The sequence below is a fragment of the Eleutherodactylus coqui genome, chromosome 2, assembly GCF_035609145.1.
Source record: "Eleutherodactylus coqui strain aEleCoq1 chromosome 2, aEleCoq1.hap1, whole genome shotgun sequence".
NCBI classification, from domain to species: Eukaryota; Metazoa; Chordata; class Amphibia; order Anura; family Eleutherodactylidae; genus Eleutherodactylus; species Eleutherodactylus coqui.
Window position 1 is genome coordinate 205,544,670 of NC_089838.1, and position 16,867 is coordinate 205,561,536.

The following is a 16,867-nucleotide window of genomic DNA, read 5'->3' on the forward strand; positions in this document are numbered from 1 at the left end:
TAACCGCGTTGGTGGGAAATGGCCTCGCCACCATCATGTCTTTGGGAAGCCTCCGTTTCCACACCCCAGTGACATAGCATTAGCAGCGGTATAGGTAGAGCCCAGAATTAGTAACATTTCAGCGGTAGCATTAGGGACAGGCCCCAGTAACATATCACTAGCAGCATTATAGGGGGAGCACAGTATTAGTTCCATTTCAGTAGTAGTAGCAGTCCAGACAGGCGCCAGTAACAATTCCGAAGCAGCAGTATAGGGGGAGCACAGTATTAGTTCCATTTCAGTAGTAGTAGCAGTCAAGACAGGCCATAGTAACATCCCCGTTGCAGCAGTTTAGGGAGATAACAGTCTCTTTCACATTTCAGTAGTTGCAGTATAGACAAGGCCCCAGTTACATGTATGTTTATGTAGCAAAAGTGTAGGCCAACCCCACACACCTTGCTGTACCATGAAATCAGGCGAAGCCCATAAAAATTACTAGGATTACACTGTAGGCGAGGGCCCAAAAAAATTGGTGTACCAACAGTACTAATGTACCTCAGAAAAATTGCCCATGCCCAACCAAGAGGGCAGGTGAAACCCATTAATCGCTTTGGTTAATGTGGCTTAATTTGTAACTAGGCCTGTAGGCAGCCCAGTTAAAATAAAAATTGGTTCAGGTGCAAGTTTCAACGCTTTAATGAGAATTGAAACGTATAAACATTGTTTACTAAAGTAATATGACTGAGCCTTGTGGGCCTAAGAAAAATTGCCCGTTCGGCGTGATTACGTGAGGTTTCAGGAGGAGGAGAGCTGGCAAAGGCCTTGGAGAGTGTTCCCCTGCCTGCGCTGTACATGCTGCCTGATCTCCGCGCCTCCTCTGCTACCTGGCCCTCGGAACTGCGCCTTCTGCCACTAGCGCTGTCGGATGGGAATTTTACCATCAGTTTTTCCGCCAGGGTCCTGTGGTCTAGCATCACTGTCGAACCCCTTTCCTCTTCGGGTATGAGAGTGGAAAGGTTCTCCTTATACCGTGGGTCGAGCAGTGTGTACACCCAGTAATCCGTAGTGGCCAGAATGTGTGTAACGCGAGGGTCACGAGAAAGGCATCCTAACATGAAGTCCGCCATGTGTGCCAGGGTACCTGTACGCAACACATGGCTGTCCTCACTAGGAAGATCACTTTCAGGATCCTCCTCCTCCTCCTCCTCAGGCCATACACGCTGAAAGGATGACAGGCAAGCAGCATGGGTACCCTCAGCAGTGGGTCAAGCTGTCTCTTCCCCCTCCTCCTCCTCCTCTTCAACGCGCTGAGATATAGACATGAGGGTGCTCTGACTATCCAGCGACATACTGTCTTCCCCCGCCTCCGTTTCCGAGCGCAAAGCATCTGCCTTTATGCTTTGCAGGGAACTTCTCAAGAGGCATAACAGAGGAATGATGTCGCTAATGATTGCAGCATCGCCGCTCACCATCTGGGTAGACTCCTCAAAGTTTCCAAGGACCTGGCAGATGTCTGCCAACCAGGCCCACTCTTCTGTAAAGAATTGAGGAGGCTGACTCCCACTACGCCGCCCATGTTGGAGTTGGTATTCCACTATAGCTCTACGCTGCTCATAGAGCCTGGCCAACATGTGGAGCGTAGAGTTCCACCGTGTGGGCACGTCGCACAGCAGTCGGTGCACTGGCAGATTAAACCGATGTTGCAGGGTCCGCAGGGTGGCAGCGTCCGTGTTGGACTTGCGGAAATGTGCGCTGAGCCGGCGCACCTTTCCGAGCAGGTCTGACAAGCGTGTGTAGCTTTTCAGAAACCGCTGAACCACCAAATTAAAGACGTGGGCCAGGCATGGCACGTGAGTGAGGTTGCCGAGCTGCAGAGCCGCCACCAGGTTACGGCCGTTGTCACACACGACCATGCCCGGTTGGAGGCTGAGCGGCGAAAGCCAGCGGTCGGTCTGCTCTGTCAGACCCTGCAGCAGTTCGTGGGCCGTGTGCCTCTTCTCTCCTAAGCTGAGTAGTTTCAGCACGGCCTGCTGGCGCTTGCCCACCGCTGTGCTGCCACCCCGCGCGACACCGACTGGTGGCGACGTGCTGCTGCTGACATATCTTGATTGCGAGGCAGAGGTTGCGTAGGAGGGGGAGGAGGAGGAGGAGGAGGAGGGTGGTTTAGTGGAGGGAGCATACACCGCCGCAGATACCAGCACCGAGCTGGGGCCCGCAATTCTGGGGGTGGGTAGGACGTGAGCGGTCCCAGGCTCTGACTCGGTCCCAGCCTCCACTAAATTCACCCAATGTGCCGTCAGGGAGATATAGTAGCCCTGCCCGCCTGTGCTTGTCCACGTGTACGTTGTTAAGTGGACCTTGGCAGTATCCGCGTTGGTGAGGGCGCGTACAATGTTGCGGGAGACGTGGTCGTGCAGGGCTGGGACGGCACATCGGGAAAAGTAGGGGCGACTGGGAACCGAGTAGCACGGGGCCGCCGCCGCCATCATGTTTTTGAAAGCCTCCGTTTCCACAAGCCTATACGGCAGCATCTGCAGGCTGATAAATTTGGCTATGTGCACGTTTAACGCTTGAGCGTGCGGGTGCGTGGCGGCGTACTTGCGCTTGCGCTCAAACAGTTGTGCTAGCGACGGCTGGACGCTGCGCTGAGAGACATTGCTGGATGGAGCCGAGGACAGCGGAGGTGAGGGTGTGGGTGCAGGCCGGGAGACGGCCGTGCCTGTGTCCTGAGAGGGGGGTTGGATCTCAGTGGCAGGTTGGGGCACAGGGGGAGAGGCAGTGGTGCAAACTGGAGGCGGTGAACGGCCTTCGTCCCACCTTTTGGGGTGCTTGGCCATCATATGCCTGCGCATGCTGGTGGTGGTGAGGCTCGTGGTGGTGGCTCCCCAGCTGATCTTGGCGCAACAAACCTTGCACACCACAGTTCGTCAGTCGTCTGCACTCTCAGTGAAAAACTGCCACACCTTTGAGCACCTCGGCCTCTGCAGGGTGGCATGGCGCGAGGGGGCGCTTTGGGAAACAGTTGGTGGATTATTCGGTCTGGCCCTGCCTCTACCCCTGGCCACCGCACTGCCTCTTCCAACCTGCCCTGCTGCTGCACTTGCCTCCCCCTCTGACTTCCCTTACGGAACGCACAGCAGAGCCAGGAAACAATTTTGCGCACGCCTGTAGTGAGACGTAGGTGCGTATGACTGAGCTAGTGGAATTCACAGCGCAGAACCAGTCAAGTCGCCCAAGGGCAGTGGTACGCCTTAAGTATTTGGCTTCCTTTTTTTTAAATGGTGAGCTGAAACAGCAGACAGATACTGTATGCAGCGTATATTATGTTTACTGTTTCCCTCTGGCGCTATCACGGCGGTGATGTAACGGAGACAGCAGAGCCAGGAAACAATTTTGCGCACGCCTATAGTGAGACGCAGGTGCCTATCACTCAGCTAGTGGAATTAACAGCGCAAAAGCAGTCAAGTCGCCAAAGGGCAGTGGTACGCCTTAAGTATTTGGCTTCCCTTTTTTTAAATGGTGAGCTGAAACAGCAGACAGATACTGTATGCAGCGTATATTATGTTCACTGTTTCCCTCTGGCGCTATCACGGCGGTGATGTAACGGAGACAGCAGAGCCAGGAAACAATTTTGCGCACGCCTGTAGTGAGACGTAGGTGCGTATCACTAAGCTAGTGGAATTCACAGCGCAGAAGCAGTCAGGTCGCCAAAGGGCAGTGGTACACCTTAAGTATTTGGCTTCCCTTTTCCTAAATGGTGAGCTGAAACAGCAGACAGATACTGTATGCAGCATATATTATGTTTACTGTTTCCCTCTGGCGCTATCACGTCGGTGATGTAAAGGGCACAGCAGAGCCAGGAAACAATTTTGCGCAAGCCTGCTGTAATGCTTAGCTGCGTATTAATTAGGACTACTACCCCCAGCAGACACGCAGTACACTGAAGACGGTCACAGGCAGCCCAAATATAGTATTTTTCCCCAATTTTTTTGAAAAACCCCACTGCCTATATAGACAGTATATCTCTTTCACCTTTCCCACTGTCCCTGCCTCACCAGTACTGCCCCTATACTCTGTACAATGACTGCAGACTGAGGACGCAATGGTCTGCACGCCCGATATACAAAAAAAAAAAATTTGTGCAACACTGCTAAAAGCAGCCTCAACAGTACTGCACACGGTCAGATGTGGCCCTAAGAAGGACCGTTGGGGTTCTTGAAGCCTAAAATAACACCTAACGCTCTCCCTATAGCAGCAGCAGCATCAGCAGCACTGTCCCTGATCTCTGTCAGAATGCATGTGTGGCGAGCCGCGGGAGGGGCCGATTTATATACTCGGGTGACACCTGATCTCGCCAGCCACTCACTGCAGGGGGGTGGTATAGGGCTGGAACGTCACAGGAGGAAGTTGTAATGCCTTCCATGTCTTTCTATTGGCCAGAAAAGCGCGCTAATGTCTCAGAGATGAAAGTGAAAGTAACTTGAACATCGCGTGGTACTCGTCTCGAGTAACGAGCATCTCGAACACCCTAATACTCGAACGAGCATCAAGCTCGGACGAGTACGCTCGCTCATCTCTAATCATGACATGTAAGGAGTTAAAGTTGGGGATCAATGTTCTCTCGCTGTTGCAGAGGAACACGGCCTGTCAGTCACAAATGCAGCATGTATGCAGTATTTCGTGGGAACCCTCTCCGTCTCATGACATACATGTTTGTCATGAGGCAAGAAAGGGTTAAAGGAAGGCTAGCAAATAGCAGTTCCTCTGAGAACACAGAACCAAGTGATCAACTGATACAGTCCAGTGGTTCAGGTCTGAGGACAATTGCCTGGCAACTGCCCAGAAAACTCAGAAAAGAAGTCAATGATGCAACAGGAACTCTCCTCTTGATTGAAACTCTGCTTTTCAGCTTTACTTAGACAAAAATGGCACAAAGTATTCGTCTGGTGTTATAGCCCATCCATGCTCAGGGGCGATGAGTTGTGCATTTGGACACATTACTTGAAGCACCAGCATTGCATTCAACTCCAGTTTGCTTGATTGTGCAGCACCTGTTGTCAGAATGATGCTTGACATCCTCCTTTGACTCCTTTTGTCAACTAGTTGTTTGCTTCCATAGGAACCTTTTTCAATTGCATGACTCTGTATACTTGACATTGTTGCAGAAGAAAATCCCACAAGATTGGCAGCTTTTGACATACTGGTCCCCGGCTAGTCTAGTCACCGCTGTTTATGCCTCATTGGAGGTCGCTTAGATCACTTAATTTTCCTATTCTAATGTTGATTAATTCTGAAACTGATCCCCAGAAAACGTGTTTACTTTATTTTGTGCTCCACTCTGGGGTCATGTGTTTAATTTCCATGCAGAGAAGCTCCAGTTGTGAAATGGCAGGTGTCTCTGATAAAGTGGTCATTCACTTTATGAACGGATTAAATCATATTGGGAATAGTTAAGTATGTCTACAAAATGGATATTACAAAAACATTCCATGATGATAGCAACTGTATCATAAAGCCAGGCATGTGATACTGTATCTGCAGAGTGGAATATGACATATAGTCGCTGGCTAATGCTGTGCTAATACCATTTCTGCTCGCTGGGTGGACAGTGAGAATATCATTAACCTCTACATTCACCTAAATAAGCTAAAGACCATAAATATATAGTCAGGAGGTTGAACTCTGAATCTCCTTCATTATAACTGTGTGACACGAACCTCTAGTCATCAGCAGTAATGTGATAGGAGTTTCTATCCCCCTCAGAACAGCATGTGTGGTACAGTCCATTAGTGATTAGAGAATATAAAAGTTAGGCCGACTTCACATGGGTGTATTTGCATGCACAATACGCAATGAATAGAACCCATTGATTTCAATGGTTCGATCATATGTGCATATTTTTTCTTGCCAGAAAAAAATATGCAGCTTTTTGTATTTTCCTGCGCACCAAAATCCCCATAGAAGTCAATGGGGATGTGCAAATGTGTGCGCAATACGCTAGGAGATATGTAAAACACTGCGTAATTGCACAGGAACAAAAAAGGACACATTTTGAACTCATTAGACACTTCAATAGCTAGGAGCATATTTGGAGCGCACAAATGCACATGCCTTGCATGCGGAAAAAGCAGTAAATTATACACAGTTGTGAGCACATAAAAAGCATACTTAATTCTGCAGATATGCAGCGCTCATGGGTGCACAGTTATGTAATTGCTCGTGTGAAGCCGGCCTTGGAAATGCTCAGGAGGGTCACCATGAGATCACATGACCCAACTGAAGGCAATTTTTCAAATATTACTAAACAGGGTAATACTAGCTGATTATATATGCTGGGGGCTAGCTACATAATGAATGGGGAAAATACTCAGGGCACTGTTTCTTTTAATCAATTAGTAGATGTCAGTGGTGCTAAGATGCTGTGTAGACGTGTGCATGCCTTGATTTTGGGGTCACTTTGGCAGAATCTGATGACTGAGTAACAACAAGTAACACTCTGCAGTTTTGGGGATGTGCAGATGAATTGAGCTGAACCAGCTGCTTCCTCAGGGTCAAAGCGGAGGGCAGGAAGCTAAGAATAATTTGTGGAATGTTCTGCTGCGGTACATTTTTTATTCCTCTGTATTGGTTAAAAGGACATTTTTAGACTATTTACTGACTTCTATCAATCCATATATCATGCAAATATGTGATATATATTGTTTAAAGTGGTTCATACCAGAAATTAATACTTTGTTGGTGTCATTTTCCTTGTACAATACTATGCATTTTAACAACTTTTTGTAATAAATTAATTTTTTTTGCTTATTATTGCCACCATAAATGGAACTAAATAGTATCAACACAGTTACTAAACACTGAATAACCGCTTTATTAGGGACACCTACCCTTCCACGATTACTGCTTCTACGTATTAGAAATTAGACATGTGAATGCAGCACAGAATCAGGTGAGCGAGTTTTACGTGGATCAGTTTCAGGACTCATTCACACAAGCATTGCAATTTTATGGTGGGCACATTGAGACAGAAAATTGCACGGGTGTGAAAAAAACGCGTCCAATTTGCCGCTAAATCCCCCGTTTTCTCGCCAACTCACACGGGCGGGTATAGAGTATATATGCCGCAGCTCGAAATCCCCTCGGCCTGCATAAATGCTTAGTATGTCTTCTATTAGTTAAATAGAGTCAGCTGATATGGTTTAACAGCGCTAGCTGCTGCTAAACTCCCTCCCCCTCCCTTTGCCAGTGGCTCCCATAGGCATCTGATTGAGGCCGAAAGATAGGCAAGGCCTATCTTTTCCAGCCATGTCAAAACATCGCCAGGCCTGTTTGGCCGCTGATGTGCTATCTTCACCAGCGGGACGTTTTTACGCAGCTAATAATCGCCCATGAGAATGAATGCATTGGAATCCAAGGCTTAACTTGGTCACAATTTTCAGCCGACGTTTTATGGCTAAATAGCCGGGATAAAATGCTCATATGAATAGGGCCTCAGTGTGAACCCATATTAAATTGGGAAAACCGAGAGAATGATTTGATGGAGTAAAAACATCCGGCAAAAAAGGGACACACTGTGGACATAAACAACTTATAGACAAGTTGTCAGAGGAGGGTGTCAGAGGAGGATGTCAAGCTTCACTTTGACGAACAGTCAACGCTGGTGCTCCAACTAATATGTCTGAACACAACAACTCACCGTTCTCTAGCACAGATGGGCCATAACTGCAGACTACCAGCTTGAAGTGCCACTCCTGTCTAAGGGAAATGGAAAAGCAAAACTCCAGTGGGCAAAAGAGCACAAAACTTGGAATACTAAGCAGGTTTAAAAAACATCACCTGGTCAGATGAATCCAGATTTCTGTAGCACCATACTGATGGGAGGTCAGAATTTAGTGCAAGCAGCATGAATCTCAGAATTTTTACTGTCAGCTGTTCACAGTTCGGGCTGGTGGAGTATGGAAATTTTGTTTGGCACACCCTAGGTCCTCTGATACATATGGATGAAAGCCATGATGAATTGTGTTATGGTCTGTGGTCATGGCTGATGGCATCCTCTACCTCCTCGATCTGTCAGTTATGGCCAGCACCATGTCCCCAGTGTTGTCTGTAGCAGATGCTGCTTATCCTGTTAGTTTCCTGGTCCCCACAGAGTTTGGGGCTGCCTAGTCTCCTAAAGGGCCAGTGTGCACATGTAGCTTTACCATCCCTGGCCAATCCAGACAAGCCTCTGGCTATTTAAGGCACATTCCTCACTAGCAGTTGCCTCCACAATTTGTCTCCTATTGTGTAAAAGTGTTATAGTATTCTGTCTGCTCTCCTGGTTTGGAATCATGTTTGTTCCACTTAGCTTTACCGACTTCTCCTCTCCTGACCTTGGCTTGTTTATTGACCACATTTGCTCTGTCTCCTGCCTACCCTAACCCTTGGCACCATTCACAAGGCAGTACTCTGGTCAGTATTTGAGAGCCAAAACCACAATGAAACCTACAGTGAAAAAGTATAGAAAGATTTGCACCTCTTCTGTATTTTTGATCCACTTATAGTTTTGGCTTACAAATATTAATGCAAAATACTAATCAGAATACTGCCTTCTGAATGCGGCATTAGCACTATAAAAGTATTCCACCTGATCTGAGTGTGGCTCTGTTCCATGACCACATCTCTGTCTACATCCTCTGGTACTGCGTTATGATAAACCTGACCAATTGTGTCAGCTGCTTCTTAAGCAAGACTATCTCTAGAGTAATAGTCTGGGGTACCCTGTAGCAAAGACCAGATCCCAGTTAGTGGGATTAAATGGTGATAACCATGGAACCCCAGGTGCAACCCCTCAGATCTAGCCCTAAGTCTAATCTGTTTAGAGGCACTGCAGATCCGTATCCTCTGTCTTGCTACAGTTCTGAATGCCAAAGGAGGTCCAAATGCGACTAGATGGGTGTCTCTAATAAAGTGGCCATTAAGCTTATCGTATATGTAGGTGTTTCTTTTAGCTAATCACTATGGAGTAAATTAAACTCAGCCTGTGTATGTTAATTAACATTACATTAGGAAATCCTATTTTTAATAAATCATCAAACACTATACACCCTTTTCTCTAAATCTTTAATGAAAATCTTACATTTACCCATTTCTGTACAGTATATAAAATATACAGGGCCTCATTTATCAAAACTGTCTAAAAGAAAAACTGTTTTTCTTGACCACAGCAACCAATCAGAGCTCGGCTTTTATTTCTGAAACTGCTCTGGTAAAATGCAAACTGAGCTGTGATTGGCTGCTATAGGCACCAAAGACAGTTTTGATAAATGAGGCCCTTACTGTATAGCGTATATTACTTATAACAGTATATGTAATATTAGTGTAACCGCAATATCCTTTCTATTGTGATATTTCCGCAGCTTCTCTAGCTAATCTCTGGAGCTTGTACTTTATGTGCTGTGACTACTAGCTCTTACTGCTTTCTTCCTCCTCCACTGAATATATCTAGCTAGTCAGTCCTTATATAACCCTCTTATAGTGTGATGTCTGTAACTACTCATCTGACCCTATAATAATCATGCTAGTTGTTTCCTTGGTATAACTGACTAAATGCTAATGATCATATTTATCTCACAGCCAAAAGATAAGCATCAGCTCATGGTAAGGAAAAAGTCCGTTATCAACTTGGAGAATTTAAGGAAGCAATATATTCGGAGACGCTGGAAGGTAACACATTCTTACCACACAAGTCACAGTAATTTATGTTGAATATTTGACATTTCTCATTTTTTGTAGTAGATGTCACTTTATGTGCGAGAACAAATCTCATATAGGATGATTTTTAAACCTGTGTTGGGGACTCTGCTCTCCTGCTCTGAAAGGGGAATCCCCACGGCTGAACAGCCTCTTTCTCTAGACCGAACCAAACAGCGCTGGGGGAGAGAGAGGGATCCCCCCTGTTCCCCACTGCTACCCCCCGCGCTGCCACGTCTCCCCCTGCCCCCCGGCGCCCCCCGAATCTTTTCACCCGAGTACTGAAGTACTCGAAAATCGCGGTGCTCGATCGAGTAATTACTTGAAACGAGTATATTCGCTCATCTCTAATTATAATTAATCCCACATTCCTTGGATGAAAGCTTATCTCACACTGAATGTTTTTTTCATACAGGCGGTTCTAATAAAGATTAAATTTAGGTTGCCTGGTTTCATGCAAATAATTTTAATGACCAGGACTGGATTGGGACTAAAAAGCAGCCCCAGCACACAAAACCCCACCAGCTCACATACAAAACCACCCCCATCATGGGAAAAAAAAACACATTATTCTCACTGCAGCAAGTTTTTCTTTACTTTTTTAAGTCAGGGACTAGTGTACGCTACAACCATGCAAATACCAATATGACCAATAATGCTGCCATACACTATACAGTGACTATATAGTGGTCTGATATCTACATAGTGTTTCTGAACTAAACCGACTATGCAAGGTCCACTAATACAAGGTACAAGTAATACCGCCACACCATGACCACTCCAGAGTGACTGATTACCTTACCTTTCTGTTACTAGAAAAGAAACACGATAGACCAATATTACCACCGTGCAGTAGTAGATACCAGCTCTACACAGCTGCTCTGCAGACCGTATAAGTGATTACAGTGCAGTTATCTTAAAGGGGTTTTCCAAGATGTTTTTTCCCCCTTAGGGCGCCCACCCACTGGCGATTTTTTTTCCTTTGCGTTTTGCATTTTTTCTCAAGAGCAATTAGTATTGAATGTGTTCCTGTCCACTGGCGGGTTTTTTTCCGGTCCGTTGCAATTTTTAACATAGGAACTGTCAGTTGCATATGTGTCCTTATTTTTCTCTTAATGCACCCATGAATGTCAATGGAAATTAACGGAAAAGGCGCGAAAAAGCCGCGGAAAACGCTGCGTTTTTCACGCACGAAAATCGCAAATGCCAGTGGGTGGGCGCCCTTAAGGGCTTCTACCCACTAGCGTTTTTTTAACACTGTGATATCACTGCGGTTTTTTCAATGGGAATTTCTAATGAGCTATAAGGTTATAAATCACTGATTTTATGAAATGGTTCAGGTATAAGTGACCTTTCAGATGGGACAGAATGGGCCGACAACGCACCGCAAGCTGCAGAAAATGATGTGCTAAAATCTGCAGGTTATCTGCCAATTTTGGTGTGGAATTGGAAATGACTTAAAACCTGCATGCAATTCCACATCAAAATCCTGCGTCCTGTGGCGTAATTCCTTCCCATGTGAAAGGTCCCTAAGGCCTCATGTCCACTAGGAAATTCGGGCCCGCGAAGTTTCTCCATGCAGAATCCCGCAGTGGGTCCCTCCTTTCCCGCGGACATGAGGCCTATAAATTGATTTTACTTACCTGTCTGAACGCTGCGGGTTCCCGTCCATTGCAGCTGGATCTTCTTTCCTTCTGTCTGGCGGATTTGCTCGGCACGCTGGCAGCGTGCCAAGCACATGCGCCGTGCACTCTTTTTTTTTTTTAAACTCCTGCTCTCCCGCGCTCCGGCGGCAGAGCAGAAATTCAGCTGCGGTGTGCCGCGGATTCCGGACGGCTTCCATAGGCCTCAATGGAAGCCTGCGGGAGCCGTCCGTGTGGGAAACCCGCAAGAAATGGAGCATGCTGAGGGTGTTTTCCCACACGTGCAATCCACGCGGCAGGGAAAAAGGACATACACAGGTATTTACTCACCTGCGAGTGTCCAATACATCCCTACGGGCGCGGATCACGCGTGCGGGACACCTGCACAGATTTACTAAATCAATTTACCTAGTGGACATGAGGCCTTACAGAGAGAGCTGCTATTGCCCTTAGCTAACCCTTTATATTTTATGTGTGAAAACTATACTGTACAAAGAAAAAAGTTGGCTACTGTGTTACTGAGAACTATATTGTGTTCAATGTTATTAATTCTGGTATACAGTGTAACATACTGGTATACTGAGATACTTTTAACAGGCATACAAGCTTTAACAATTAAAGGAAGCGCAATGTGCCAAGTGCAAGTAGTACAAGCCCCACCCTGAGATTAAGACTAATTGCATTTACTCATAGTTAATAGCAAGAAAGATTAAATTCCGATTATAACTTGTAGGTCAACGTGTGAAATGTCAGCCTTATTTCTGGGGAGAATATACAATATGCAGGATATATGGGAAATAAACTCAATAGGTCCAAAAAAAGCTTCATGTTGTCATTATTAGGCCTCCTTCACATGGGCAACCAAGTCGCGTTGTTACAATGCTACAAATTGCATGTATGTGAAGCCCATGCTTTCCTATGGGTTCCTTCACGCATGCGATATTTTGTAGCATGCAACAACTCGACACAAAAACCTTGCAGGTCCAGTGATATGCTCGCGACTCATGAGGTTTTATAGCCCATGTTTCCCTATGGAACCTTCTTCTCTGTTGCATTGCATCGCATGAAAACTAGATTTTCATGTGGTTTAATGCAACTTTGACAGTAGGAAATCCTACTGTCAAAGCCTAATCTAAGCCCAAGCTGCAAAAAAACCAAAAAACACTAACATCACCTAATAAGCGCTCTCCGACGCCACCACAACTTCTTCCCGGGTCCCGACACTGTTTCTCTTCATCATCTTCTGGCCGGGGATCCCCGCCTCCTGGAAGCACTGGCTGTGATTGGCTGACGCTTAGCCAATCACAGTCAGTGCTCGATGAATGGTTCAATCACAAACAATCAGAGTAGCTAAAAAAGTGGGCATTTGCGATTTTTGGTCGTACAAATACGAGTTCCAATAGTGACCCCCTTAGTGGTCCCAGTAGTAATACTGACCCATATAGTGGCTCCAATACTGACAGTGTCCCCCATAGTAATAGTGACACCCATAGTGGCTGCAATAGTAATAGGGACCCTCATAGTATCAGTGCCCCCATAATAGTATCAGTAGTAATAGTGACCCACATGGTGGCCTCAGTAGTAATAGTGTCCCCCATAGTGGTCCCAACAGTAATAATGACCCTTATAGTAACCACAGTAGTAAAAGTGACCCTCACAGTGGTCACAGTAGTAATAGTGACTCCCATAGTGGCCCCAGTAGTAGTAGTGACCCCTATAGTGGCCCCAGTAGTAATAGTGACTACAGTAGTAAAAGTGTCTCCCATAGTGGCCCCAGTAGTAATAGTGACCCCCCATAGTAGTCCCACAGATGCTGCCCGGCCAGTGGCCCATAGCAACGCCCCCACTGATCTGTGGCCAGGCAGCCTCCCTACAGGCTGTACACTCACCAAACCTGCAACCCTGGTCTGGTGGCAACAGCCACTGCAGAATCTGTGACAGCTGACCTCTCACCTTGGTGCAGACGTCAGTGGTCAGGATTGTTAGTGGTCACTGCACTGCACTGCCAGCATTTGCGCCAAGGTGAGAGCCCAGATAACAGACTCATCAGTGGCTGTTTCCGCCATACCAGAGCTGCATGAAGGGCGAGTATAGTTCCTGTTATTTTGATGCACGGCTGGCGGGCCACATAAAATGAGGCATTGAGACGAATTCAATCAGCTGATCTTGTGTTTGACGTGTGCTTTAGGGTGCCTCCACACTCGCAAGAGTGAGTAAAAAACGCATAATTATGAAACCAATGATTTTCAATGGTTTCCTTCACTTTTGCGATGTTTTTACTCATGCGATTTTGCTAAAAAAAATTGCGGCATGCCCTATCTTTCTGCCTTTTGCGTTTTTTTTTTATCTCCCATGTTTCCCTATAGAGCCTACTTTTTACCTCATCACAAAGCACAAACTTGCGATTTTCGTGCGATGTGATGCAATTTTAATATTAGAAAGTCCTATTGACTTTCTCATTAAAAAAACGTGCAAGAAAATCGCAAGTGGCAGTGATGTTTTTGCGAGAAAAAGCAGTGCTGACGCTCAAAAATTGCGGCAAAAAAGTTGCGATTTTGCCGCGACTGTCTCGTGGCGATATAGCGATAGCAAGTGTGTAGGAGCCCTTAAAGTAATAAAAGTAGTAATACTCACATTACCAATCCCCCTGCAGCTCCTGTTCCAACACTTCACGGGTCTCCTGCCAGTCTTCGTACTTAATGTGACTATGAGCTTGTGTAACGTTATGCCAGAGGGGCTTATTCTTGTGACATGGCATTTTTGTAAATGTAAGCCTGTTTGAATGACTCTCTCCCAAACTCTGTAATAAAAACGAGATTTGCTGTTTGTTTCTGAATGAACCAGCATCATTTCCTACTTTATCAACAAGTGTATGTAATAAATGCAGACATTTAGGTAAATCGCTGTAGTCTGGTATATTAGCCAGCATTATATTAGATTCATTAGTTATGGGAACAAAGATGTTCCTGTTTTAGCTGCAATAACCACATTGGTTTGCTCACATCCCGTATAATTTTATGTTTCACAAAAGAATTGGGAACTGATGTAAAAAAGAAAACATATCAAAACTAGAAATACATTGGAATTTGCGTGATCAGCACCAAGCTCTCTCTTTTGGCTTGTAATACACTAACAAAAGTTAAGCATTTCTTGAATAGTAAACCCATTTTATGGTGATATATAGCGGATGACCTCACTAGTACAGGGTTGGTGAAATGCATAAAAATTCGGACAATGGCTACTTCAGACAATGCAGTTGCCATTTATTGAAAAAAAAAGTTTTTTTTTAAAAATAAAAGTCGCAGATAGGTGGCGCTTTAGCAGACTAGGACACAGAGGACAGAGCTGCAGCGCAAGAGAAGCAGGGAGCCAGGAGAGGAGGGTATACGCTGTTTTGGTTTTTTTATATGCCGGATAACCACTTTAAATTCTTTTTTTATTCCCATGGAATGTGTACTCTTATTCTTGCCTCATACAACCTTAGTGCATTGAAGGATGAAGCATTCTATAATGTACACTTTGCCTAGTATATATGGATTGATTTGTCTTACCCATAGAATATCTACCAGTAGGCTGAGCTTGCCATCCCTTCTGTAAAAGTGAGTCTAGAATCACTGTATTGGAAAATATACTAAGTTTTGTGGCTCACAATTTGACTCCAAAATTAGAACTTCACTTTGAACAATAGTCCAGTAACAAAATGAATGTAGATCTACGTGAAATTATAACTAAAAATGTTTGAAATATACATAGACTGAAGATGTCTGGAAACCCAACTTCTACACAATTGTGACTTTGCCAGTTCATGCCTTTTTGGTGCCCATTCTTCTTGAATGCTTCCCGAATGTTCTCACTTCTGTTTCATTTGAACAGATATGATATTGCCTAATGATGTCATGAATTTTTTAAAAATTGTTGTTAATATGCGTTTTCCATCCCCAGCTTTCGTACAGCGTAGTATCTCTTTGCAACCACCTGAGTCGCTCACTTAAGAAGAAAGTTCTTAACGAAGAAAAGAATGCACTGGTAATTTCATTTTATATTTGTACTTCCCACATCTTTCCGTTGGCCAGAACTGATCAATTTTAGCACTAGAGGTGTAACGGCCATCATACATATTTGAAAAATGGTTCAGGTGGTTAACAATATCTATGGCAATAGAAGTCTAGTCTAGTCTAGTCATCCCACTGATGATCATCATTTTTCATGTGATCACCACTCCAACATTGCATTGCAGAGCACATTAAGTGAATACAGAATAGTAGATCTAGACTATATAAGGCAATGGAGAATCGCTGGTTTTATGATGTCACTTTGTAAGTTTGTAAGGCTTCACAAATATGATTAAAAGAAGTGCATTTTGATTGAAAGTCCCTTATTGAAAACTCAATCATAAAACTGCTTCTAATTGCTTAAGAAGAAAACACACCCACACATCTTCTGGTCTATTAGTAAATGTTCCATGAAATGATGCCGGGTTGTATTCATATTTTATAGGTCTCATTTTCTCAGGCTTTAAAAATATTCAGTCCATAAAGATTTCTGCTGTGGAACCAAAGCCTCATAAACTCTTGTATTTTAAGCCTTCTTTTTATTGCTTCCTTTACACTGCACTAACATTTGCAGTGGTTGAATCTGAAATGCTAAGCAGAAGAGAGGATTGTTGCAATGTCACTAAACTGGCTCATGCTACCTCAATTACTAGCTGAAAATTACTATCCTCAGCATGTCTAAACCACCTGTGGTTTGTGTAGGATGATTGCTGCAATCCTCTATCTGTCGACCTCTCCTCTGATCTTTCTGTGTGCCAGCCTAACCCAACAGGGTCAGTTTGACCAGTGGAAATTCAGCGTTTTAACGAGAATTCATAAATAATGCTTTGTAATCAGCCTTTCAGGCTAGTATCACTTTCTGAGAAGTTAGAGGAAAATTTAAACACAGTGTAGACTGAACTTGGCCAAGTAGAATATATTCACCTACTATATGTACACAGATTCAGTACATGAGTTATTGAAAACAAAAGAGTGACAATTTTCCTCGCATTGATTAACCCCTTAGTGATGCGGCCTTATTTAGATTTAAGAACTTGATGATTTTTTGGGATTTTCATCTCAACTTTTCAAAAGCCATAACTCTCATTTGTCCAAAGACATAGGCATATGAGGGCTTGTTTTTTGTGTGGTGAGCTATAGTTTTTAATGGTATAATTTTGGGGCACATATAATGTATTGTATAGCTTTTATTAGTTTTTTTGAAGGGTAGAGTGAAAAAAGACACATGAATTCTGTTGTTTTTAAAACATTTTTACAGTGTTCACTATGCAGTGTAAATTATGATAACAATTACAACTATACCAAAGTTATAATAATTTGTATAAGTTTGTCCAGTTTTGCACAATAGAATCTCTTTATTTTGGATTATTTTTTTTACATTGTTGCATTCGAAGACCCATAACATTTTATTTTTCCTTCGACAGAGCTCTTTGATTGCTTGTTTTTTACATGATGAACTGT

The 16,867-nt window shown here is 44.5% G+C and overlaps 1 protein-coding gene across 1 annotated transcript in view; it reads left to right on the forward strand.

The window, feature by feature from the left end:
• DAPK2 (death associated protein kinase 2) overlaps positions 1–16,867 on the forward strand; it is a 91,685-nt gene that overhangs the window by 70,150 nt on the left and 4,668 nt on the right. The window contains exons 10-11 of the mRNA XM_066592286.1: positions 9,595–9,684; positions 15,297–15,380. Of these exons, the coding sequence (XP_066448383.1) occupies positions 9,595–9,684; positions 15,297–15,380 (174 nt within the window). The remainder of the gene's footprint in view (positions 1–9,594; positions 9,685–15,296; positions 15,381–16,867) is intronic.